The following is a 27,405-nucleotide window of genomic DNA, read 5'->3' as shown; positions in this document are numbered from 1 at the left end:
TTTAAACTATTTTCTGGTTCCAGTTGAATGTCAAAACTCATACAATTGGTCATCCACAAAACTAAATATCTAATCAGAGTCATGAAGTCAAATATCAAAATTGGCTGGCATCTTTTCTCAAATTATTACAATGACTTTACTTAAAAGTGGTTTTAGTTGTGAAGTGTTTTGGGCTGCCCTGATCTTTCTGAAAGGTACTTAAATACAGGTTGTTCCCAGGTTACAAATGTACAACCTGTACATACAATGAGCATCTGGGAGACCGGTGGTATGAATTTGCCGGCTGCTGCAGGCTGCAGGCATCTTCTGCCACCTGGGAATGCGGTGCATGACCACATTTCTAACTTGCAAACTTTTTGGGTTACGAACAATTCACAGGAATGGAACCCTGTTCTAACCTGGGGATGACCTGTGTATGCAAGTTGTCACTTTACTGCTGAAGCTCTCATTCAAAAGCAACTTCAATGACACATCTATAAACACTACTATAAAAACTACCCGTGCTAAGATATTTTGGACACCTTGTAGATATATCACTTGATGCACAAACATGTTGATGAATAACCACTTTATTGGCTTATCATGGGACTATGAGAGCCTTCCAAAAATATAACCCTTAGATATAAAACATGCACATTTAAGATTTTCTGTTCAATCATCACTTAATTAACAAGAATATTGTAATGAATGTAATCGATTTATTTGATAAGAAAGTAAAAAGTAAGCTGGAAACTCAAGAGCACGAAAGTGTGCGCTAGCTGGATGGCTCCCTGTTGCAGACCTGAGGTTTACTGTTGCTCTGTTCGGAGAATGGATCCATGAGTCATCAAGGCTACTGGCTACAGGTCTACTTGTGCCAATGGTGTGGCTGGGGGAGAGGGGGAATGACAGTCCAACAGTAATAATGGTGGATGAAGGTTATAGTAAAGAAATAATTGGAGCCTGCCAGTGATGGATGCTTTGTGGGTTCAGGGGTTGGGGTAAGGAGTGGGGGAAAATGAGTGTGTAGCATGAGAGCTTGGAGGCCTATGATATGGCTGAGATGGAGGATGGAGGGGTTTGTGACCTGTGGGTGGGAGATTGGAGTTTAGAAAACAAAATGTCAGAGTCCAATAGTGATGGATGCTCGTATGGATTCTGCACCCTTTTTTCTCCAAACTTTCCTGCATCCTCACCACAAAATTCAGCATCAGAAATTTGCAAAGGAACGTTTAAACAAGCCTGATGCATTTTGGAAACAAGTCCTGTGGACTGATGAAGTTAAAATAGAACTTCTTGGCCACAATGAGCAAAGGTATGTTTGGAGAACAAAGGGTGCAGAATTTCATGAAAAGAACACCTCTCCAACTGTTAAGCACGGGGGTGGATAGATCATGCTTTGGGCTTGTGTTGCAGCCACTGGTATGGGGCACATTTCACTGGTAGAGGGGAAAAATGCATTCAATTAAATACCAGCAAATTCTAGAAGCAAACATCACACTGTCTGTAAAAAAAAAGCTGAAGATGAAAAAAGGATGGCTTCTACTACAGGATAACAATCCTAAACACACCTGAAAGTCCACAATGGACTACCTCAAGAGGCACAAGCTGAAGGTTTTGCCATGTCCCTCACAGTCCCCCAACCTAAACATCATCGAAAATCTGTGGATAGACCTCAAAAGAGCCGTGCATGCAAGACGGCCCAAGAATCTCACAGAACTAGAAGTCTTTTTCAAGGAAGAATGGGCAAAAATCCCCCAAACAAGAATTGAAAGACTCTTAGCTGGCTACAGAAAGCGTTTACAAGCTGTGATACTTGCCAAAGGGGGTGTTAGTAAGTACTGACCATGCAGGGTGCCCAAACTTTTGCTTCGGGCCCTTTTCCTTTTTTGTTATTTTGAAACTGTAAAAGATAGAAATAAAAAAGTAATCTTGCTTAAAATATTAAAGAAATATGTCACCTTTAACTTTATGCCTTTTGGAAATCTGGTCATCTTTTACTCGCTTAGCTATTCACAGCAGCAGAAATTTTGACCAGCGGTGCCCAAGCTTTTGCATGCCACTGTATGTTTGTACAGGTCACCTGGGGCAATCATCAGAACTCCTTGAGACATCTAAAATCCATTTGGGGGGCATTGATTGGATGATGCTGTCAAGCAGTAGTAATGAATCCACATGAATGTCCACCACACTAGCTTTATCAGGTTGAAGTACCACTGAATTGGTGCAATAAGTTTTTAAACAGGCTACTTACTGTTGTGTTGGTAGAGCCTACTTTTTCTCTTTAATAATTGGATTTTTTAAATAAAAATGCCCTACATTGGAAGCAGAAACTTGTCTTGACACTATGCAAAGATTTGAGTTGGTGAGGGTTTGCTTATTCCAGATTGTATAGTACAGTGGATTTTTACTAGGGTCACAAAGCTATATTTACTATACAGATTTAAATGAAAATAAAGAAAACTGAACATGCAGAAAATCTGAAACAAAAATAGAAAATCCTGGAAAGAGCAGGTCAGGACAAATTTCCTGAAAAGTTAACTTTGCTTCTCTCTCCACAGCTGCCTCCTGACCTGTTGAGTCTTTACAGCATTTTATTTTCTTGTTTACTGTACATCTGTCAGGAACATGGAGATAAATTGCCTTGATGTGTCCTTCAATATAATGTTAGAGTGTGAGGTTTTCGATGACTGGCAGTCATTTCTACCTTTGCAGGTAAAGATTGAGTGGTGTTCTCAAGGTTTTCAAGGTTTGAACATACACAAATAATCTGTATTTTGTTCAAAATGTCACTTTAATTTCAGTTTTTAAACATCATTTATTATAAAGTTTCACAAAGCCAAATCCATTCAGCTCAGACAAGTTATGATCCCTTGAACAAGGTACTGGAGGATGGCTTTACCCTAGAGTGAGTCAGAAGTAAATGTTAAAATCAATTACTTTACAGTGGAAAAGTATTGGTGGTGTTGCTTGTACATCTGATGGTATTCTTCTAGTTTTTTTTCACTTTTGCTACTCAGAAATAGCATTTGCTTCATTGAACAAACGAGACATTAAGATATGAAACATTGTGCATTTGTTATCAGCTGTATGTGTCCTTGGCAACAAATTTTACTACAATGGACAAAGGACGACAGAATGGAAAGCATCAGGAGAATGTTATCTATTGGAGTGCAAGGTAGGAACTGCTTTAATGTCATACCTGTTCACATTTTTCTGACTGAAGACTTTGGAATGTAAAGTCAAATCTATACTTTGCTCTTATTTGCAAATTATTCCTTTTGTTTGTTTTTAGGAAAGGGATGACTCTGACTCTTTTATTTCTCATCCCTTGTCTTACAGAAGTGATGTGGGTCTTTCACCTTGGCCTGTGTGTTTATGGTACTGATCAAGTTTGGTATACGGTCCTAGGGTTTTGAACCAGCAATATACGTCCTGAATAGAATGGTGTCTGATTTGGAGGAAGCTTTGCTCTTGATGATGTGCACATGATCTTCCTGGTCTTGTTGAGATCATTGGACTCAAGTGTAGAAATTTCTCCCTAGTGGCATGTGGTAAACAGTTGATAGAAATTTGGCCACATGCTTTCAAAGTTTCTTTTCATTGATGTCAGTGGAGCCAAGTTTTGGAAGCTGAATGCAGTGTGTTTTACTTCATGCTACCGAGGATGAAGTTCTACACGTCAAAGCCCTTTTGGTAGTAATTCATCTTCAATTTTTTGTGCTAGATATATACAGTGATATATATGCACTGCATCAAAGTTCTGAAATTTGTTGAAACCAGAAGAACCGAATTTCAAAAACAGAGTTCAATACATTTGTACGATTACATTGCATGTTTAAAACATGGACCAAGGACGAATTCCTGCTCCAGTTACTTGTCTTTATGTTTTAAGGTTATCACCTTTTGTCAAGTTGACTGTGTTCTGTGACCTGCTGAGAATTTCCAGTCTTCACTGATTTTTTCTTACCAAGTCAAACAAAAACAAGGACAGAACAGGGGGATGAAGAAGGGTTGGGGAAGTTGGGTAAAGGCTCAGACTCAAGTTTCCATTGTTCCATCTATCAATCTTGTGCTGCAACCAAACAAATAGTCAGTCAAACATAACCATCAGCGTAAATGAGAAAGTGTTCATTGATATCAAATGTCTTCAGCTTCAGTCAGATTAATATGAAAATAAGTGTTAAAAATTCAGTGATGTTCCCAAGGGTCACTTGATAGTAGCTGCTAATAACACAGCTTATATTATATGATTCCTGCAGATGTTCAGTACTTGTTAACAACCGGACACCCAAGGTAATCCAAGTGCATTAGACTGTTAATTCTAGCTAAACATTATTTTAAAATAGTAATTGTTACAGCAATGTTTCTGCCCTTTTACCCTAAAGTTCTTGTTTTTGTGTGAAGTTGGTTAGCAAAATACTTCCAAATTAAAATAAAAGTTTTCATTTTAAACTTCTCCCACTCTGCCACTAATCAGAAATTCCTAAGGGAACAGATTAGAAATCAGAGTTTCTTTGATTCTAAAATTCCATCTGCTTTGCAAGAGACCCACCAAGCAAGATGTTCCAACATAAACCAGACAGGTGGCAAATATGTTTGTTGGTTGTGTGAAATGATTTTCCACTCTCTATGAGTTTGTACACTCAGAGGGTTCTAAATTATTTAAGCACATTTGTAGAATTGTGCTACAATGGGAGGGTTATCTGTAAGGAAAAACTGGCAATTAAAAAGAACCAAGCTTTTGTTCTACCTGCAGCGTCATGAAACGTTGTTCTGTAATTATGTTTTTTAATTGAAGATCATTAACCAGCTCCAACAATACACCAGAGCATTTAGTTATTGATTCACGAGATGTGGATGTTGCCGGCAAGGCAGAATTTGCTATCTGTTCTTAATTACCCCCTGAGTAGGATGTCAAGATATTTCTGAGTCAACCATATTGTGGAGTTCCTAAAGTTGCACATGACCAGACTGGGTAAGGAAGGCAGGTTTCCTTTCCCAAAGTACATAAGCAAGCCAATTAGTTTTTAAAACAACTCTAATGCTCTTTGTTTAATTACGTTAATTTAAATTCTCAGCTGTCATTGCAGAATTCAGATCAATAGTCTAGTCCCCTGCATGATAGTACACTGATCTAACCATTATACAAGCACCCTGATGTTAGCATTGAAGAGTAAAATATTGATCGTCTCCCAGCATTACTTGTATTTAGTTTGTGATCTTCCTATCCTCTAAAGCAGAGAGATAAGAGTCAGAGAGAGTGAATGAGGGGGATAAATGGAGATGAATACCAAAGTGTAAATAACCTCTCCCTGTGTTGTAAAGTCTTTCTCAATATTTTTCAGGCAACAGATGTTCAGCCCCATTCCTTACTGAATGGAGATTAACAATCATTCATCTCTCATTTAAACTTCTGCTTATTACTTAAAATGGTAGTACCAAGTGAAGTCCTGCGCTAGTTCTGAACTATTGCTGAAGCAATGTTTTGTTACCAATGACCTTTCACAAGAATTTAGTGGAGGCATGGGTCATGGCTGTGCAGAGGGAATGTTTACAGCTTGCTGTCTGAATAAGGACAAAGAAGCTTCGAAGATCAATTGTCCAAATGGAAACGATCAAAAACTGATAGAAATGAAAATGGGCCTTTTTCTATAAAGGTGGCCACAGTGCCTGATCTCTGCCCAGGTGATAAAAAGGATATCCTCGATTTCAATGCAGCTCATGTTCATTGAACAAAAAGCTCATGGTTTCATTGCTGGTAAGGGCTTATTCTACTTTCCTCCCAAAGTTAAGTGTAACCTGTGGTCCAACTAATAGAATATGACTTTCCAACTAAAAGAACCAAATGAGTACATTTTCCAGGTATTTCTGAGTAAAAAGGGAGTAGCAGTAGTATCTTGATGGTGATGCTTACAACAGTTTTCCTGAAGATGATGAGAACTGAAGACAATTGCAACTTTGTTTGCTTGAACAAAGTGCATCATTTGGTGCTTGTGTTTAGCTTCACAACTCTGGCTCCATTAATGATAATTTAACTGACCATTTGTTGCTGGTGGCTGTGAGGTATGTGGTTGTTGTGGTCGGGGAGAGGGGAAAGCTGTGAAACTAGCGTTCCAATACTCTAGAACATATATTAGTTCGGAGAGTGATGTGTATTGAAAATCTACAATTGAAATACGTAAAACCATAGAACAATACAGCACAATACAGGCCCTTCGGCCCACCATGTTGTGCCGCTGAACATGGAATCCTTTTAAGGTGCAAAAGTTAAATGATTATCTTTCATAATAAAACTAATGTATCAAATTTATTTGTAATAGTACATGTTTGCTGTAAAGAGTAATGATTATTTTTTTTAAAAACGCAGCCCTAGAAAGACAAAGTGGCGTTTATTAAGTGGAGTTACTTAACATTTTCTCTATTATTTGACAGGACAAATCCATGCAGCGTATTTCATATCCAAGGTGTCCGTTGCTGCCCTGTTCACCATCGAATCAAATTTCGTTAACAGACAGCTGCTGTAAGATTTGCAGAGGTAACAATCATAGGACTTAGGTCAAATTCATCTCAAGATTGCTGTACCACATATGAAATGTAGAAATTGAATGATCAAATCTTTCCAGTCAGATGTTTCATTTAATTTTCAGAAATGGCAAATATGAACAACTGCTTCTAATACAATATGTATATTTTATTTACTATGACACATATGTTGTCTGTTTTGTTCCTGCTTGGTACAAATCTTCAGAGAACCAACTACCTCTATTCCATGTGGAAATTAAAATTTGAGTAGTAAAGCACATGTCCATTTGCAAAACTGTCATTTTCCAGTTTTGTGCCATGATATAGAGCTACAGGCCAAGGTTGTACCTTCCTTTCTGACCCTTGTCACTCAGAAAGATGTGTAGAATAGGGGTACACTATTTCCCTTAGCCCAAGAGAGAAAATGTTCAAAATATGAATCAACCTGGCATTTTACTTCTCTGGATGGTTAATAAGCACCATGCCAAGAGGACTGGGAACCCATTGTTCAGCCAAAGAATTGAAGACCTTAGACACAAGTACAACACCTAATATAGTCCTATCCAAACAACACCATACTAGGGATTGGGTCACCAGTTTAATTTGATTAAAACAAGGCTATTGGTTTCAAAGTTGCCATAAGTTCAAGGGAAGAATCACAGTAAGAACAACCTCATTTTGGTTAAAGGCAGAGTGACACAAATGGTCCAGCCAATTTGTGGAAGTACAGAACTGTTGAAGGATCTCCTATCATTTAGCAAATTATTAGAACGTTGGATAGTACAGCACAAGAACAGGCTCTCCGGCCCACAATGTTATGGCTAACTAATTAAACTAGTAATTAGATGCCTAACTGACTTCCCTTCTGCCTACACAATGTCCGTATCCCTCCATTCTCTGCAAATTCATGTGCCTATGTAAGAGCCTTTTAAATGCCTCTGTCATATTTGCCTGCACTACCACCCCTGGCAGCACATTCCAGGCACCCACCACTCCCTGTGTAAAAAAAAACTTGCCCCACAGATCTTTTTAATATATATCAGTCTAATGGTACAAAATTCCATGAAATTTCAAGTCCATTATTCCTAAATAATAGAAATAATTAATTGGGAAATGATGAAATAATTGAAGGGAACTGGTTGGCAGAATATTCCACCCACTTTTCTCAGAATGTTGCCCTCTTGTAAGGAAGGTCAGACTCTCTTCATTTATTGGATTCCTGTCTTGACAGTGAGAGGTGGAATATCCGTCACTATTATTTCCTGTTATATTTGTTACTGTCAACCGCTGATAGGATCTCTCTGTAAATTAGTTTCACAGAAAAGAATTTCCATGGAAAATCGAATAAGACAATAAATAAATAATTCTAATATCAGGCTAATAAAGCTTGTAGAAAACTGGAACTATACTTTAAGCAATACTAGTGCTTAGCCTTGAATGCGACCCAATGAATTTTCACTCCTTGATGTATGGACTTAGATTACAGGAACTAATGGATCAAGGTATTATGGGCAAGCAGGACCTATTGTAGTATACTAAATAAGCAAAATCTTACATACAAAAGTCAGGCAGAGTGAAGCTATCTATAATCAAGTGAATTCTTAAGCACCTAGATTTTTTATAAATGGCATTGTACTATACTGAAGGTCAAGAAGACTGCATGTCTCTCTGATTAGATTACACCTGGAGTCACTCCATTCATTTATTCCTTTTCATTCTAGGCTATGACTTTTGCGCTGAGAGCTCCAATTGCATTGAGAATTCTGAATGTGTAAACTTGGAAGCTGGTGCAACTTGTAGATGTAAAATTGGCTTCACACCTCTCCGTGATGATGAAGCCTACTGTGAAGGTTAGTGTTTAGCAACAATGCTTCTAATCCGTGTTCACTATCATCATTACTAATTATAGGAAAGAAATACAGCACAAGTCATAGCCTATTTAGCCCCTTTGGACTACTCGGCCATTTAATTAGATCCCAGCTGATTTGTGCCACCACTACATTTTGCTGTCTTTTACTGCCTACATGTTACAATTTGTATCTTAATTAACAAAATTCTATTGCTCTCAGTTCTGAAAGCTTCAATCGTTTCAACATCCAGAGTCTGTAGCAGTAAACAGATTTGCAGGTTTCAACTTTGTATATTTTCTGACCTGCAATGTTAACTCTTTTTCTCTTTCCCCAGATGCTGCCTGATCTGCTGAGTGTTTTCGGCATTTTCTGTTTTTATTTCAGATTCTCAGCATCTGCAGTTTTTTTTGATTTTCAAGGCATTTATTCTCGTATAAAGGTGCATATAATATAATTTGTATTCAATGCACAAAATTTACATTTGCAGATGTATTTAAGCTAAATTTTCATGGTAAATATATAAAGATGCATTTTAACCTTGAAGTTGGAAGATAAACCTAATACTGCATATCACCTTCCTTTGATAGGAACTGTGTGATTTTCATTTCCATTCAGGTCATTGCAAATGAAAATCAAACTGTTTCAATAATACACATTTCCAGTTTCATGTCTAAGTGAGAAGTTGAATAGCTAATGTGTTACTACAAAATTGACTTGGAATTTGCAATTGAGTGATAATGAGCTGTTCACATTTGCAGTCACAGCTTTATAAAACTGACAGCACTTCTCATGTTCATTACATGTGCAATTAACACAGAAATCTTGAAGCCGCTGTCAGTGCTCCTTCACAGGGTAAGCTGTTGTTGTCTCTACTGAGGCAATTCACACTGATTTCTCATTAACTTCATCCTTGAACATGCTATTCTACCATTAAAAATGTTATTCCTTTTTTGAACTGAGGTTTTTATAGTGAAGGATGAAGAACAAGGATATTAGAACCATAGAACCATACAGCACAAAACAGGCCCTTCGGCCCACCATGTTGTACCGTCCATCAGACCACCCTCACACTACCTAACCCCTTCCTCCTGCATATCCCTCTATCTCACATTCCTCCATATGCCTATCCAACAAGCTCTTGAACCTGTTCAATGTATCTGCCTCCACCACCACCCCAGGCAGTGCATTCCATGCACCAACCACTCTCTGGGTGAAAAACCTCCCTCTGACATCTCCCCTGAACCTCCCACCCATAACCTTAAAGCCATGACCTCTCGTCTTGAGCATTGGTGCCCTGGGAAGGAGGCGCTGACTGTCTACTCTATCTATTCCTCTCAATATTTATATACCTCATATCATGTCTCCTCTCATCCTCCTTTCCAGTGAATAAAGCCCTAGCACCTAAGCCTCTCCTCATATTCAATACTCTCCAATCCAGGCAGCATCCTGGTAAATCTCCTCTGCACCCTCTCCAACACCTCCACATCTTTCCTATAATGAGGCGACCAGAACTGAACACAGTACTCTAAGTGTGGCCTAACTAGAGTTTTGTAAAGCTGCATCATCACCTCGCGACTCTTAAACTCAATCCCGCGACTTATGAAAGCCAACATCCCATTGGCCTTCTTAACTGCTCTTTCCACCTGTGAGGCAACTTTCAATGAACTGTGAATATGAACCCCCAGATCCCTCTGCTCCTCCACACTGCCAAGTACCTTGCCATTCACCCAGTACTCTGCCCTGGAGTTTGTCCTTCCAAAGTGTACCACCTCACACTTGTCGGGATTGAGCTCCATCTGCCACTTGTCAGCCCAGCTCTGCATCCTATCAATATCCCTCTGTAAGCTCTGACAGCCCTCCACACTATCCACAACACCGCCTATCTTAGTGTCGTCCGCAAACTTACTAACCCAGCCCTCCACCCCCTCATCTAAGTCATCTATAAATATCACAAAAAGTAGAGGTCCCAGAACCGATCCCTGCGGGACACCACTAGTCACTGCCTTCCAATCCGAGGGCCCTCCTTCCACCACAACCCTCTGCTTTCTACATGCAAGCCAATTCCTAATCCACACAGCCAAGCTTCCTTGCATCCCTTGGCCTCTGACCTTCTGAAGAAGCCTACCATGAGGAACCTTATCAAACGCCTTACTAAAATCCATGTAAACCACATCCACCACACTGCCCTTGTCAATCTTCCTGGTCACCTCCTCAAAGAACTCTATCAGGCTTGTGAGGCAAGATCTTCCCTTCATAAAGCCATGCTGGCTGTCCCTAATCAGCCCATGATTCTCAAGGTGTTCATAAATCCTATCCCTTAGAATCCTTTCTAACAGCTTACCCACCACAGACGTGAGACTCACCGGTCTATAATTCCCTGGCCTATCCCTATTACCTTTTTGAACAAGGGACAACATTCGCAACCCTCCAATCCTCCGGCACCACCCCCGTGGACAACGAGGACTCAAAGATCCTTACCAGCAGTTCAGCAATCTCCTCCCTAGCCTCTTGAAGCAGCCTGGGGAAAATCCCGTCAGCCCCGGAGATTTATCTGTCTTAATATTATTTAACAACTTCAACGCATCCTCTCTCTTTGATATCAACAACCTCGAGAACATTTACCCCTACCAGCACTCCCCTTCGCATCATCAAGACCCCTCTCCCTGGTGAATACCGAAGAGAAATACTCATTGAGAACTTCTCCCACTTTCGCCGCTCCAGGCAAATTCTCCCACCTTTGTCCTTAATCGGACCTACCTTCACACTAGCCATCCTCCTACCCTTCACCTACTTGAAAACGGCCTTGGGATTTTCCTTAACCCTACTAGCCAAAGCCTTTCATGTCCCCTTCTAGCTCTCCTCAGCCTTTCTCAAGTCCTTCCTCTCTACCCTATATTCCTCACGGGCCCCTGTCTGAACCTTGCTGCTTATACCTCACGTGTGCTACCTTCTTCTCCCTAACAAGTCGTTCCACCTCTCTCGTCACCCACGGTTCCTTCACCCTGCCATTCCTTCTCTGCCTCACTGGGACATATTTATCCCTAACATCCTGCATAAGATCCCTGAACATCGACCACATCTCCATGGTACATTTTCCTTCAAAAAGGACATCCCAATTTACGCTCCCAAGTTCTCTCCTTATAGCCTCGTAGTTAGCCCTTCCCCAATTGAAAAACCCCTTGTCCTCTCTGCACCTGTCCCTGTCCATGACAATTTTAAAGGTTATGGAGCAATGGTCACTGTCCCCCAAATGCTCACCCACCAATAGATCCTTCACCTGTCCCGGTTCATTTCCTAAAACTAGATCTAACACGGCATTCCCTCTAGTCGGCCTGTCAACATACTGCGTCAGGAATCCCTCCTGGACACACTTAACAAATTCCGTCCCATCTAAACCTTTGGCACTAAGCAGGTTCCAGTCTATATTTGGGAAGTTGAAGTCTCCCATTATAACAACCCTGTTATTTCTGCTTCTCTCCAAACACTGCCTACCAATCTGCTCCTCTATATCTCTACTGCTACTGGGGGGCCTATAGAATACTCCTAGAAAAGTAACTGCTCCTTTCTTGTTCCTTAATTCCACCCATACAGACTCTAGAGATGATCCTTCTACAACATCCATCTTTTCCACAGCCGTAACAATGTCCCTGACCAGTATTGCCACCCCTCCACCTCTTCTCCCCCCTTCCCTATCCCTCTTAAAGCACCAAAAACCAGGAATATTCAATATCCACTCCTCTCCTGATGTCAGCCACATCTCAGTAATAGCCACAATATCATAGTGCCCCATACTTATCCAAGCCCTCAGTTCATCCCCCTCATTCCTGACACTTCTTGCCTTTAAGTAAATGCACTTCAGTCCATCTACCTTACTACTTTTACAGCCTGTATTCTGCTTCTCCTTCCCCAAAGCCTCTCTACCTGTTTGATCTAACTTTTCCCCATTCCCTTCTTCATCTGACCTACTCCTCCGGTTCCCTTCCCCCTCACAAACTAGTTTAAACCCTCCCGAACCACCCTAGCAAACCTAGCCGCAAGGATATTGGCCCCCTTCTGGTTCGGGTGTAACCTGTCCTCTCTGTACAGGTCCCACCTTCCCAAGAAGAGATCCCAGTGATCCAGAAATCTAAAACCCTCCCTCCTGCACCAGCTTCTCAGCCACATATTTATCTGCCACCTCCTCTTATTCCTACCTTCACTATCACGTGGCACTGGCAGCAATCCCGAGATTACTACCCTTGAGGTCCTGTTCCTCAATTTTCTGCCTAGCTCCCTGAACTCACTCTTCAGGACTTCATCCCCCTTCCTACCTATGTCATTGGTGCCAATATGGACCACAACTTCTGGCTGCTCTCCCTCCCACTCAAGAATTCTGTGGACCCGATCAGTGACATCCCGGACCCTGGCACCTGGGAGGCAACATACCATCCGGGATTCATGCTCACTGCCACAGAACCTCCTGTCTGTTTCCCTGACTATCGAGTCCCCTATCACTACCGCATGTCTCTTTCCCACCCTTCCCTTCTGAGCAGCAGTACCAGTCCCAGTGCCAGAGACCTGGTTACTGCAGCTAGGCCCCTGCAGGTCATCCCCCTCAACAGCTTCCAAGGCAGAAAACTTGTTACTGAGGGGAACAGCCTCCGGGGTGCTCTGTCCTGTCTGCCTGCCTGACTTCTTCCTCTTCCCTCCCCTGACAGTCACCATTCTATCTGCCTCCTGAACCTCAGATGTACCTACCCTAAGGGGGGGTGACTGTCACCTGATGCACTGTGTCTACATAACTCTCTCCCTCCCTTATGCTGCGCAGTGTTTGTAGCTGCGACTCCAGCTCATCAACTCTGAGCTGAAGTTCGTCCAGCCTCAAGCACTTACTGCAGATGTGGCCATCTTGGACCGCAGCAAGGTCCACAAGTTCCCACATCAAACAGATGCAGCACACCACCATGTCCTCCATCTGACTACCTTTCTTTTTTCCCTAGTTAGTCCCACCTACAAATCTATAATGAACAAAAGGTAAACCTTGCCTTTACCTACTTACCAGCTACTTACCCTCCTAGCCCCTTCACGCCGAAGCCCCTTGAGCCAAAGCCCAGAACACTCTGCTCCCACTCACTCAGCTGCCTGCTCCGACGCTGCCCGCTCTCTAGGCTGTTTCCTTTTTAAGCTGCCCGCGCCGCGCCTGCGCAGTCCAGCCCCCACTCGACTACTTAAAAAACTTATTAAAAAATCTAAACCTTACACTAAAAACCCTAACAAAAACCAACCCTTACACCCAAAAACCCTAATAAAAGTGATAAACAGAGAAAACACTTAGCTGCTCCGAAGTCCTCCAAACCGAAGCCCGAGTCCCTGCCAAGTTGCCTGTACTGAAGGGCTTGAGTTATAAGGAGTGATTGGATAAGTTGGGACTGTTTTCCCTGGAGCGAAGGAGGCTGAGGGCTGACCTTATAGGGGTTCATAAAATTATGAGAGGCACAGATAGGATAGATAGTCATAGTCTTTTTTCCAGGGTAGGGGAGTCTAAAACTAGAGGCATGGGTTTAAAGTGAGAGGGGGGAGATTTAAAGGGAATATGAGGGGCAAGTTTTTCACACAGAGGGTGGTGAGTATAGGGAATGACCTGCTGGAGTAGGTGGTGGAGACAGGCACAGTTAAAACATTTAAACAAAAACATTAGGACAGGTACATGGATTGGAAAGGTTTAGAGGGTTGTGAGCCAAGTACAAGCAAATGGAATGAGTTTAGATAGGCATCTTGGTCAACACAGACGAGATGGGCTGAAGGGCCTGTTTCTGTGCTTTATAACTCAATGAATCTATGAATCTCTCTGGTTCTGAAAAATTGTTTTCATGTGTGTGTCAACTTTAATTCTTCAGAATAATATTTCAAAATACCATGGCATTCATTTTATTTGGTTTAAAATATTTTAGATTCTACCCCTTTTTTTAATGTCCTTATTTTTATTTCATATTGTGAAAGGTTAAAAAATGTTGAGAAAACTAGAGGTTTTAACTTAAAAACAGGAAATTATGGAATTACTTAAGTCAGACAGCATCTTTGTAGAGAGAAGTAGAGTTAACATTTCAGATCGTTGAATTTTCATCAGGTTTTTATCGGCTGGTTTGCTGTCTTTGAGAATTCTTCTATTTGATTGGTGGTTCAGCCAGCTTAATGACATCACTGTCACTGGATCATAAAGATCTATGTCGAAGATATTTGACAGAAAATCATGCTGGTAAAGGGCAAATGCATGCCACGTAGTCTGTTGAATCTTCATAGACAGTATCCTATATGAACAGTTAAACCATTAACATTTGGATTTAGATTTCACAGCAACATATTGGAATGGACAAAAGTGAAAGATAGTAGAGGAGTGCCTTGAAAGTCCATACAATCTGATTTATAATTCAAAATGAATAGGTTTTATGTGAATTACAATTAGCCTCATACTAGAAATAAACCAATGTTACACAACTACATATTTCTGCTTGTAATATTTGCTACATTAATGATACTTAACGATGGTTAGATCACCATTAGGTAACTGAGTAAAGTTCTGCTTCATAGTGGACATGTAAATAATTTCCAGTGTAATTCAGTGGGTTTTTTTTGGTGTACTGTGAACGGAGCAGCACAATGCATTTCCAGTGTCCACATTCAGTGACAGTTTGCCCTCACCAAACCACAGGAGAGGGATACTGAAGGGAGTTGAGATGTTGTCTGTAAGAAGAAAGAAAGCAGCATGAGGCTGAGTTAATTATGCCAGTCTAGACTCCAGATGAAGAGCACGGTTAATTCCTGCGGTTAATGACTTAATTAGATAATGTTGCCAGCAAAAGCTTGTTTTTATATTCCTTATCCTCAATCCTTCATGGCCCTAACCCTTCCCAACTCTTCATATCTCTTACAACACCAGACCCTTAGAGAACTCTGGTCGTCCAATTCTGTCTCTTTCGTGCATCACCCATTCCATCCCACCCACCACTGTCAAAGTCTGAAATTCTATTCCCAAGCATTTCCACCTCCCTCCCTCCTTCTCTTGGTCAACATCTGTTCATCTCTTCTAATATTTTCTTCTTTTACTCAGTGTCAATTTTTATTGGATTGCATTTCTGCAAATCACATTTAGACCTTTTGCAACACTAAATATGCTAAAGTTATTACTGCGGTAAGAGGACCCAAAGAGCAACCAATGACGCAAATGTCAGACTATGTAAAGTTCCTTGCAGTATCCATGAATAATGAAAGACTCAACTTATGATTCATTCAATGGTTTTACAATTTTCCATCCATTTAAATAATAACAAAAAAATTATAAGCCCATGCAATAGTCTTGCACCACAATCGATGGAACTAGAAGCTACCCCCAAATATCAGCCATCCTGAGAAAGGGCACATGCGGACGTTGTGGGGGTAGGTAAGGGTTTATAAGCAAACCCAGTGAAGGGTGAAACTAAACATTGTGCTAATAAAATTATTAAAATGAAGGATTTCTGACTAACTGCAGGCAGTTAGAGCAGTTGCTTAATGGGCACAACAGGAGCTGGATTTATAAATGGTGCAGGCACCAAGGGGTTGTAAGAGTCAATTATATGAGTGAAGAATATCTGGATCTTAAAGCCATGAATACAATATCCTATTAATTGTGTGGGAGCTTAAGTCCTGAGTGAATTTAAAGCAGTTCTTTAAATTTCATTGTTGAACCCCACACACGGCCAACTAATAACTTCACATTTGGGAAGGCATATTATTACATACAAGTGGAGAAACCCTGTGAGGCATTAAATGACTGGCAATACCATGGAATAAAAACTGGTACAAAAGGTCATTATGGAAGATATGATAATCTACTTTGCTCAGTGCGCAGAAAATTCATTATTAGATTGTACTGATCCTGGTAAGCATCAGGAAGCAGCAGACGATACAAAGTATGTAACTCGGCACTGTCCTCTACAGTGAAAGCAGCAGTGGTACTTAACATTAACCTGAGAGATTATTGAATGGTTTAGTTTCCGCAATTGCAGTCGGTTCTAAATACAGCTCTTGGGAAAAGAAATCTACTGCAATGAGCAGCACTGTTTATGCAGCCTGTGTGAAAGTAAAAAAGGCAATCTGCAGATTGCTGCTGTCCCAATAATAAGCACCAGTAGGGAGCAAGTATACTACCAGTCACTTTTTATGAAGTTAAAATTATCTCAATCATCCATATGCATATGCTTGAGCTTGTCATTAATTCCAATCAGTATTCACCATTGATATAATATCTACTCATATCCTCTTATGCAAGAAAAGTACACCACCACCAGATTTACAGCATGGAAGAATATTATTTAAAAGTTTAACAAAGACGCCTATAGTAACAATGATTCAAACTGGACAAAAATTTAGGAGCTTTTATTGGCCAATAAATTGGATTGTTCAATGCATCATTTGTTGCTTGTTCTGTAGAAGTTGACCTAGGATAGCATGTTAACAGAAGCAGCACAATGCTCAGACATGGATTGAAGTCATGATTGTTTGCGTTCTAAGACCCTGATCTGGATTTTGTTGAAGGAATAATGGTTGGTTGCTTTCCCCAGAAAACAAGAGGCTCATCTCACAGCTTTCTGTTTGGTCGAAGTACAGGCTTGGGTGTGGTTTTGCATTCATTCTGTTAAGTGGCATACAGCAGAGCAAAGCATTGAATTATGCATTCTGTTTTTAAGCATAATCCCATTCATTAAGGCATAATTTGATAAATTAAAACAGGATTAAAAAATTGGGATTGCAACATCAGGTTTAAGAGAGATTGGTATATTGAGTTTATTTCAAATTTGAACTTGAATAACATCCCTGATTAATGAGGCAAATGACCTACGTCTAGCTAGAGGTTTGAGGCTTTCTGTGTATTTGGAAAGATTTATTCATGCATGGGAAGGGAGGCTATAGTTCAACAACTTCCCTTTAAATCTTCTAAGGGAATGAATCTGAAAGCAAACAATGAACACAATGTGGTTATTAAAGTGGAGCAAAATAGATTGTTCTATAAAGACTTCCAGAAAGCGTTGGATAAGATTCTGTGGAATTGATTTAAAAAATGAGAACCCATAGAATTTTTATAACTTTGTGATATTATTTAATAATTGGTTGGGAAGGAGGAGAAGGAATAATAAACCTAGCTTTTATTGTCATGTATTTGGAAGATTGAGGGCTGGTTTAATTGGAATGCTTAAAGTGATACAGAGAGACTAGCCTCTGATGGAGAATCCACAACAAGGTGGCATTGCGGTAAATAAATTAGAAAATATTGTAAACACTCACAGGTCAAGCAGCATCTGTGCAGAGAAAAACAAGGTTACCATTCAAAGTCAATTACCTTTCATCAGTACTGTGCATATTGTGCAACGAGGCCATTCAGGAATAAATGGAGGAAGAAACTTTTCCATATTAAATCAGAAATCTGGCATCACTCCTCTACGGATGTCACCACGATTCATCTTCACTTCAGGGGTCGATATATTTTTGTTGAAAAAAGCTAACAAGCATTATGAAAGGAAGGCAGATAAATGGGATTGAGGTATGAATTAGCCACGATCTAACTGAACAGCAGAACAGAATCAATGGCATTGCTTTTCCTAACATGATTCTGTAATGTTTCAGTTGATTTCTACTCATTATCACTTGGATGAGGTTCCGTGAAGCATAGTCTTTTCCTTGGATGACAGCCATCAGTTGAAAATTGCCGTGCGAGGGCAGCCTTTTTTCCAGTTTTATCTTCCCCAGTTAGAACAAAGACATGTTTGGCAGAAAGGTAAAGCAGTCCTGTGATCCGTCATGTCCAACTGTTCCTTGCATTTAGGACATAAAGCTGCCTCAAGCTTCCTGGATTTTATTGAAGTCCTGCCATATGTCATGCCTTTATATTATTGTCAAAAAAAGAACATTTTCTTAAAATACAAATTTAAAAAATTGATGCCACTTTTCTATGCTGCCCTCTGAAGAACCAAACAATAAATTTGTACTGATGGAGATCCTTTAAAGAAATATTTTAAGCTCTCACACTGCGGCGATGGTACAATTTAGAAATCAGTTCTAAGCTTCAATTTTTGTGGATAATGAATTGTCCTTTGGAACACTGTTCCAACCATTTGCTGTGTGTATGATGTAAAAACATTACATCATTTGGATGTTGCTGCAGTGTTGAGATCAGTTAGGATGCTGTGACCCAAAATAACTAAAAATTACTAAATCGTTCCCCCCCCCCACCTCCACCCAATGTACTCATTTTGTTAATGGAACAAAGTAGGTCATGTAGAGCCAATAGTTTTACATTAATAAAATATGATATAAATTCATCTTCATGTCCTTGCTGATTTATGCACATTAAATATTTATTAGCTGACTGAATTAAACAACACATTGCTTTCACTGCTGTGATTTTCACCAGTTACACCAAAAAAAGCATAAAGATGAGCTATTTGGCCCAACTGATCCATGCCAATTTTGACACTTCACACAAACCTTCCCCCAACTATAGTGACCTCTTTCTGTCCTGTGCCTACACCCTATTGCCTTCTATCTCATGTCAGGATCAAATCACCCATCAAATGTGTCAATGTTACCTACATCATATACTTTGTTTGGCAGGCCTGAATTTGAACCACAGGCTTCCTTTTACATTTTATGCACAAGCTGCCAATGGTGTTATTTTACCAACAGTATATAGAATCTTGCAAATGTTAAGCTGATTTTAATAATATATCACCTTCAACTCAGCAGAGTCCAAGGATACATAATAGGAGTATTATCAAACAGATTTTGAAGCTGAGCCACACAAGAAATATTGGGGTGGGTGAGTGAAAGTTTGATTAAAACATTAGTTTTAAAAGAGTATTTTAAAGAGGAAGGAGGTGTTCATTCAATGATTCCCGGAAAGGGATTGGGCTTTATTTGGAGATTTGCAGCAAATTTGGAGTCAGAGGAGCTCTTTGTTCCTACTGGTGCTTTGGAAGACTTTTCTAAAATAAATATAAATGTTAAAATGATGCAAAGTTGCATTGGTGTGTCACAAGAGTGCAAGAGAAGTAGCACAACTAGTGCTATCTCAGCATAATACAAGTATTCTGAGATCAGAATGTATTGCCAAAATGAAGGACAACTGCATTGCAGGCTTTCAAGTAGTGCAAAGGCATTTTATATCACCAGAAACACACAGAATCTGACAGAGCATTTCGATAAAAGTAAGGACAAGGTACTGGTAACACCATAACACAAAAAGGGATTGTTGATGACTTCAGAATGCATTATCTGCTCTGCTGTCATATGCTACTATTACAGTGAGATGCTTCAACAGGAGTTAGAATCCCTGAATATTTTAATTAAGGGTTTGCCACATTTTGTGCAGCCTGGAACGTTGCAAAGCAGCCAATTGCAATATTGTGTGCTTGTAAGGCAAACACCGATCACGTGTAATTTATTATATCTGATTTTTCCCCCCTATTTTTTTTTCTCAATTTTTCTCTTAGAAAATAGATGCTAAGGAGGCCAATTTCTACTCCTGTGTGAAGTATCTTTGGCTAAGGACAAGCTGGTATAAACATTAGTAGAGTCTATCCCAGTTATCTTGTTCCTTATACTGAAGAGTATGAACTAATGTTGTTATATTGGCAAATTATTCAGACAATAATTCTGCATATGTTGAGGTTGTATTATATTTCTTGTTGCTGCTAATAAATAATAGAGAAACAGTGAGGAATAAAGAAATACACATATATAGTATCTTTCAATATCTTAGAATGTACCAAAATGCCTTACAGCTAATGGAGTACTTCTGAAATGCAGTCACTATAACAATGTTAGGGTGCTGTGTAAAATTGTTGAGGGTCCAGGAACCAAGACCATTTCAACCTTATCTCACTTTTTTGGTATTATTTCCTCCAAATAGGAGGCTTGTGGTTTAAACTGTGAGTTGGGCAAGTAAATTATAGTTTGTAATCTATTATTGAAGGCATACTGCTTTATTAAATACGCTACCCCTTGATGCTAAACCAAAGACCCATCTGTCTGTTGTAACGGTGCATTGAATGCCAAAAGATTCAAAGAATGTTCTTCTGGTATCAATCCCTGCATTGCTGTGTTCCTCATAAGCAGAATAATTGCTTAAGTGTTTCAATATCATTTATGGAGTCTTGCCATTTATAAAATACCTGTTGCATTTGCCTGAAGTCAATCATTGCATTTCACAATAATTCATTGGATGTGTTTTGTGATGAGTACAACAGTAACATGATATATAAATACAAATTTCTGACTTTTTTTTCTAGTCCTCCATTCACTGAGTTTAAGTTTCAGCCTCTGGCAACTTTGGCAACACATTTTGAAAAATATCCTTTCAACATTCAAACCCTGACACTGAAACAAATGATAGTATTAAAGCATAGTTAAATGCTAGGGGTAACTCTATGTCCCAATGCTCTATGTTTAAAAATATATCTATGGAGAAAAAGATTCATTAAAATTCTGACTTCAATTAATAAATTAAATTCAAAACTTACAAGGAAAAGGAAACATATTTTGGTAGAATATTGGTTAAAATGTATAAATTATGTAGAAACATCAGAATCCAGTGAAATATTTCTGTGTTTAATATAGTAAACATTCTATTTAAGATGGCAACATCATAGTTTAGTTGAGCAGGATCTTGAAATAATGATGACTGAATACTGAGTGACCATAAATGCTGAAATCCTAGAATGTAGAACTTGGTGAAATGTGGAGGAGAGAATTAAATACAGAAACAAACTGGACTGTGTGCAGTCTGCAGCACAGAATGAGAACATTCAGCTCAAGTGTTTGAGGCTGGCATTTAGACTTCACACAGAGACACAAGAGCATGCAGATGTTGGAATCTAGAGCAAAAAAAAAACAAACTGCAGGAGGAACTCAGCAGATCAGGTGGCATCTGTGAAGAGAAATGGATAGTCAATGCTGTGTAAGGAATGCTTTTTACCAGTCCAGGTGAAGGGTCTTGACCCGAAACGTCAACTGCTCATTTCCCTCCACAGACCCGCTGAGATCCTCCAGCAGCTTGTTTTATATTTCACATGTCCTTAATCTTCTGACCAAAATGCACCATCTCCTTCTTCTCTTTAGTTTAAGCAAATGCAAATTAAGTGCTCATTCTGAGAGCTTACTAATGTATTCCTGATTTTTTTTCCACATTTTTTGCCTTAACTTCGGTTCCCAATCTGGTGTCATCTGGAAATTTAGAATTTGTGCCTGAGTCCAAATTGTGAGGGTAAATTGCCTGTAAAAAGTGCTGGAACTGATCCCTGAGGAATATCACTTCTGATCTTTTGGTGATCTGAGCAGTGCCCTTAAATGTCATTGTGTTATGTTTTGTAGCCAGCTTGATATTTATTCTGGAAATTCTGGCCCCTACCCCCAACTCCAAATTTTCCAACCACAGTTACAGTCAAGGTCTTTGAGAATCCAAAAATATTCCATCTGCTTCTTTATCCTTTGTTACATCTAAAAAAACTCAGTGTCAATTAAGACCAACCTTTCCTTTTGATATCTGTACTGACTATTCTTATTTTTGTTTCTAGATATTTTTCTACCTTGTCTTCAAGTGAAGGTTCCCTTATCTTTGTTACTGCTCGTGTTAAGATATTTGGCCTTTAGTTCCCTGGATTGGATTTAAGTAAGAATTAAGATGAACAGTCCACCAGTCCCCCTTCACTGTTCCTTTTCCAAAAGATTGCTTTATACACATAAATAATATCTCTGCCTTCCCAAACTTCTTTTACCCTATCCCCTAATACCTTTAGGGAATTATTACAGTTTAACCGAGTGTTGGTGAGGCCACACCTTGAATATTATGCACAGTTTTGGTCCTCTTATCCAAAAAGTGATATAGCAGCTTTGGAGGCAGTCCAGAGGAGGTTCACCAGGCTAATTCCTGGGATGAGAGGGTTGTCCTCTCAAGAGAGGGTAGACAGTTTGCATCCTTATTCCTTGGACCTTAGAAGAATGAGTAGTGTATAAGGTCCGAAGGGGAATTGGCAAGGTAGCTGTTGAGATGCTTTCTTTAGTGGGAGAGTCACAAACAAGGAAACATAGCCACAAAATAAGTGTCATGGATCTTTAGTGAATCTCCAGAGAAGCCAACATTTTTTGCTCATCTCTAAATGCCCATGAAGAGGCAATGGTACGTTTTCTTCTTGCATCACCATGGTCCTTCTGATGAAGGTGCCCTTATCATGCTGTTGGGTAGGGAGTTCCAGGGTTTAGATCTAGCAACAATGAAGGAAGGCAATGTATTTTCCAAGTCAGGTTAGTATGTGACTTGGGAGGAAAGGTTAGATGGTGGTGTTCCTGTGCACCCTTGACCTTCTTGGTGGTACAGCCTGAGGGTTTGGAAGGTGCTATTGGAGTAGTCTTGGGTGGACTGTAGTGTAGATTCAACTCTTTGCTCCATGTTTGAACCAAGGGTGTCATGGGGTCTGGAACCAAGTAGATTTGGCATAACTCAAGCTGGGCACCTGTGAGTAGGTTGTTAGTGAGTAAATGCCATTTGGTACTGCTGACAAAGACGGCTTCCATCACTTTGCTGATGATTGAGTGTAGACAGATTGGGCAGCAATTAGCCAGATGGCTTGCAATGTTGTAACTGTACTTGAACAGCTTGGTTAGAGATGTGTGTAGTTCTGGAGCATAGGTCTTTAGTACTACAGCTGGGATGTCATCTGGTCCCATATCCTACAATGAATCCAATGCCCTCAGCCTTTTCTTGCTATCACATGGAATGAATCAAACAGGTTGTAGCCTGGCTTTAGTGATGTGGGGATTTCACCATCCATTCAGTGCACCTGACTGAACAAGCTGTGAATGCTTCAGCCTTGTCTTCAGGACAGTAGCAACTAATAGGGGTGGTTGCACACTAAATAAAGTTACAATTTTCCTATTCTGCATACTCTTAGTGGGTTTTACCATCTGAGGCAATAACAAAATAGCAGTGCTTGATTTAGTTGCTCCATTGGAATTGCAGTCCAAACAATAGATTCTACTAAGTGAACTTTGCAACATTATCTCTATCTTGGATTATTTGCCACATAGGAGGAAAAAATTACCTGCTACAGAGAAAAGGGGATCAAAAGTTTATTGATAGCTGAAAAATGCTTTGGCCAAGTATCAATAATCAGAAAAATAGTGGCCTTTACTATCCCCATGAGCAACAGCTGCTCTGTGGGTCCCAATCTCCTTCAATTCTCAGGTGACAAGATCTCTAAACTATCTTTTAATATTTAAGTAAAGTCACAGTGGATTCTGTCTTGAAAAAAAAATACCATATCGACAACATAAAAACAGGAAATGCAAATCAGGCGGCATCTTTAGAGAGAGAAAGAGATTTAACATATCAGGTCAATAACCTTCCATCAGAAGAATTATGAATTGCTCTTTCTGTAACATCTTTGCATCATATGAAGAGATGGAAATGGATATTATTTTCACAGCTGAGAATCCTCTTGTTTACAATTTTGTATATGTGGCTAATGATCCTAATGGTTTGTGATCTGTAATATTCGTTAATTGTCGATTTTGCTGTTGCTAATGAATGTACAACATAATGGATGGAAACACTTGAGACATACAATACTCAGAACGGGAAACTTTCAAACAAGGAACAACTTGGGCATGTTATGACTAGGGAAGAGAAGGAGGAACGTGATGAGACTGCTATTTTTAACAATTCTAAAGGGGTTAGACAGAAGGAAACCATAGATTACTTCACCTTACCAGAGCTTGAAGTGTGTTAAATTCAAAACGATCCTGCGAAATTATATTTTTAATTGTCAGTGCATGGAATGGCCTCCCAGAAGCAAACTATTGTGATGGCTGGAATTCTGAAAAAAAAAGCTGGAAATGTTCAGCAGTCAGTGACAGTGGAGAGGGAACATAAATAATTGTCAGATTGACGACCCTTAATTGAGGAGTGTGGCAAGAACAGGAGGAAGGAGGAACAAAAGAGAAGATCTGTGATTGGGGTGGGACCTGGAGAGGGATGATGGTGCAAGGCAAAAGATAATGGTAACAATGGCTAGTGAGCGATCGAGCTGTTGCCATTTGTAGAATCTTTGTAAAATCTATCCCATCGTCATTTTTATGTTCGACAATATTCCCATTAAGTCCCTCAGGATGTTTCATCAAAATTGCAATATAATTATTGCCACTTTTAATCTATTCTACTTTTCTCCCATCACAGAACTGCCCTTTTGTTCTTTCTTTGCCTCCTCTCCCTGCCTGGGTTCTTAAAAGTGAATAATTCTCTAACTTTTAAGTTTCAAAGGCTGTCCACCTGAAACATTCACTATCTCCTTGAATGCTGCCCCATCTCCCAGCATATCCTGTTTTAACTCCCTAGAGAGATGCTGAAAGTATTAACTATCAAGTGGATCAAATAGAAATCAAATATTTTTGTTTCAGGGGAACGTATTAGATATTCTCTGGAGCTGGAGCAGCATGTAAATTGGCTGTTGCATAACTTTGCATGATTTCTTTGTGGGTCTGCTGTAGCAGTAATCAGGCATGCTGATGTCCAAGGCACTGGGTGTGCCTGAATGCCATTTAGATGCTTTCCATGCATTGTAATACCGTGAAGCATGCAAATGAAAGTATTAATTAAGTTTGGTGTTACTGGTCAAGTCATAGAGGAAGTAAGTAAGGGAACCCAAGTGGTGTTTCCCAGCCCTGACCTGGGAGACACTACATGGCTTTCAGCTCATGGAGCAGAACCATTAATACATGTTCTGAGGGGGCCCATCACAGGCCCTTTTCAGAACAAGGTGAGCTAATTTCCTACTAACATTCCAAAACAGGGAATTGTCTTTCCAGTTTGCATTTGACACAGAAAGAGGCAGGCACAGTAGTGTAGCGGTTAGAGTAATGCTTTACAGCACCAGCGACCTGGGTTCAATTCCAGCTGCTGTCTGCAAGGAGTTTGTTCATTCTCCCCGTGTCTGCCAGGGTTTCCTTCAGGTGCTCCAGTTTCCTCCCGCATTCCAATGACGTATGGGTTAGGAAGTTGTGGGCATGCTATGTTGGCGCCGGAAGCATGGCGACGCTTGTGGGTTGCCCCCAGGACACTCCACGCAAAAGATGCATTTCACTGTGTGTTTCAATGTACATGTGACTCATAAAGTTATCTTATCTTAAATTGTGTCACTGGTGCAGGCATGAACGGTTAAAGAGTGGCCGATTTGACCTGGAAAATGTCACAATTGCATTACTCTCTGGAAATAGAAATTGAAGTTGGAATTGGTTTATTATTGTCACATGTACCGAGATACAGTGAAAAACTTAGTTTTGCAAGCCATATATACAGATAATTTCAAACATAAGTACACTGAAGTAGTACAAGGGAAAAGCAATAACAGAATGCAGAATATATTGTTACAGTTACAGAGAAAGTGCAGTGCAGGTAAACAATAAGGTTCAAGGGCCATGATGAGGTAAACTGTGAGGTCAAGATTTCATCTTTAACGTACAAGAGGTACAAATATCCAGTTTTCATATGCATAAGCACTGAATAAGCAGCACTGCATTTATGGATTTCTCAGCTGCTGTTTGGTTAATTATAGCATGTTGAAGAGCAAAATGGCAAGTTTGATGTGAGGTTCCTGATGTTTTTAACCACAGGTTTTTTTCCAGTGCTGCATATGGGTCTGAGGTAGACATCAATATATTGCAATGATAGGTCAAAATTCCATTATCATTATATTATATAATTAACTGTATAGATGAAGCCTAACCAAATGGACAAAGGATTCCTAGATGAAAGTAGACCAATGTTCCTATTTCTCATTGTATGAAAAAATTCATAATCTACATCAACCTATTGTTGCATTTTCTATATAAATGTACACTATCTCATTCATCAATGTTAATCAGTTCTCACAGCTCCTGAGAACTAATACTTATGTTTAGTTCTAACTGAGATTCACTTGCTCATTTGTTAGATTTCCAGAAACTTGTGCTCATGACATTCCTTATCATCAACAATAACATTATTGCAAAATTGTTGAGATGGAAGTTGAAGCCTCTTGGTGAGAAGCAATTCAAATCTATTAGCACAGTGACACATGCAATTACTGATTTCTTTGTCCAATTTGATAATTTGTTATTTGTGCCTGGAGACTTTGCAGCTGTTGAATCCAGCAGTCAGTCACTGTCAGTGGGAATATTAGATTGTCATATATCTAAAGAAATATCATTAACATGCTTACATTCAGCACCAATGCACGTTGGGAATCTGGAATGGTTGACTTGTATAAACAACCATACAGCAATAAGTCAATTTTCTGAGATTTCAAGTTTTTGAAACTTACTTTGGCTACTAGACTTGATGCAAACAGCATCATCTAGCTTCATATAGAATTGGAAAGTTACTTCAGTGGATTTGATGTGTGGAAATAGGTATATGCTGTGCTAACATCCAAAATTTCTTTCCTTCCTTGAGTCCTTTAGCACTGTAGACATAACATCCAGTCATATCCTGTCTGTATCTGATGCATGCAGAATAAATTAGGGGCACTATGCCATACCACAGTGTCTCTGCTACCACTGCTGCTCAAAGTAGGAGGACATAATTCATCACAGACCAGGGATTGAATATTGGACCTCCTGATCTGTGTGACTCAACCAAATCACTGCCATAATAAACCAACCACATGTCAAAGTTAGTGTCTGTCTATAACAAAGGCTGTCAGTTGTACAATGCAAGGGAAGCCATAAAATGCCCTTTCAGACACAGTCCTCCTTGCATGTTTTGTGTGGAATCCAAAGATAGTTGAGAGAGGAGAGTCTAAAACTCAAGGGCATAGGTTTAAGGTGAGAGGGGAAGCAATTTAAAGGGGACACAAGGGACAAGTTTTTCACAGAGAGGGTGATGGGTATATGAAATGAGCTGCCAGAGGGAGCTTGTTTTAAATTTAAAGGACATAGGAAAGGTTTAGAGGGATATGGGCCAAATGCAGGCAAATGGTACTAGCTCAGGAGGGCACCTTGGTCAGCA

The 27,405-nt window shown here is 39.8% G+C and overlaps 1 protein-coding gene across 1 annotated transcript in view; it reads left to right on the top strand.

The window, feature by feature from the left end:
* Positions 1 to 27,405, top strand: part of LOC127578292 (protein kinase C-binding protein NELL2-like) — a 201,367-nt gene that overhangs the window by 51,876 nt on the left and 122,086 nt on the right. Inside the window, exons 10-12 of the mRNA XM_052030139.1 lie at positions 3,066 to 3,157; positions 6,415 to 6,517; positions 8,226 to 8,354. Coding sequence (XP_051886099.1) covers positions 3,066 to 3,157; positions 6,415 to 6,517; positions 8,226 to 8,354 — 324 coding nt within the window. The remainder of the gene's footprint in view (positions 1 to 3,065; positions 3,158 to 6,414; positions 6,518 to 8,225; positions 8,355 to 27,405) is intronic.

This window comes from Pristis pectinata, chromosome 15 (genome assembly GCF_009764475.1).
Source record: "Pristis pectinata isolate sPriPec2 chromosome 15, sPriPec2.1.pri, whole genome shotgun sequence".
NCBI lineage: Eukaryota > Metazoa > Chordata > Chondrichthyes > Rhinopristiformes > Pristidae > Pristis > Pristis pectinata.
This window is presented reverse-complemented; position numbering and strand designations above follow the sequence as displayed.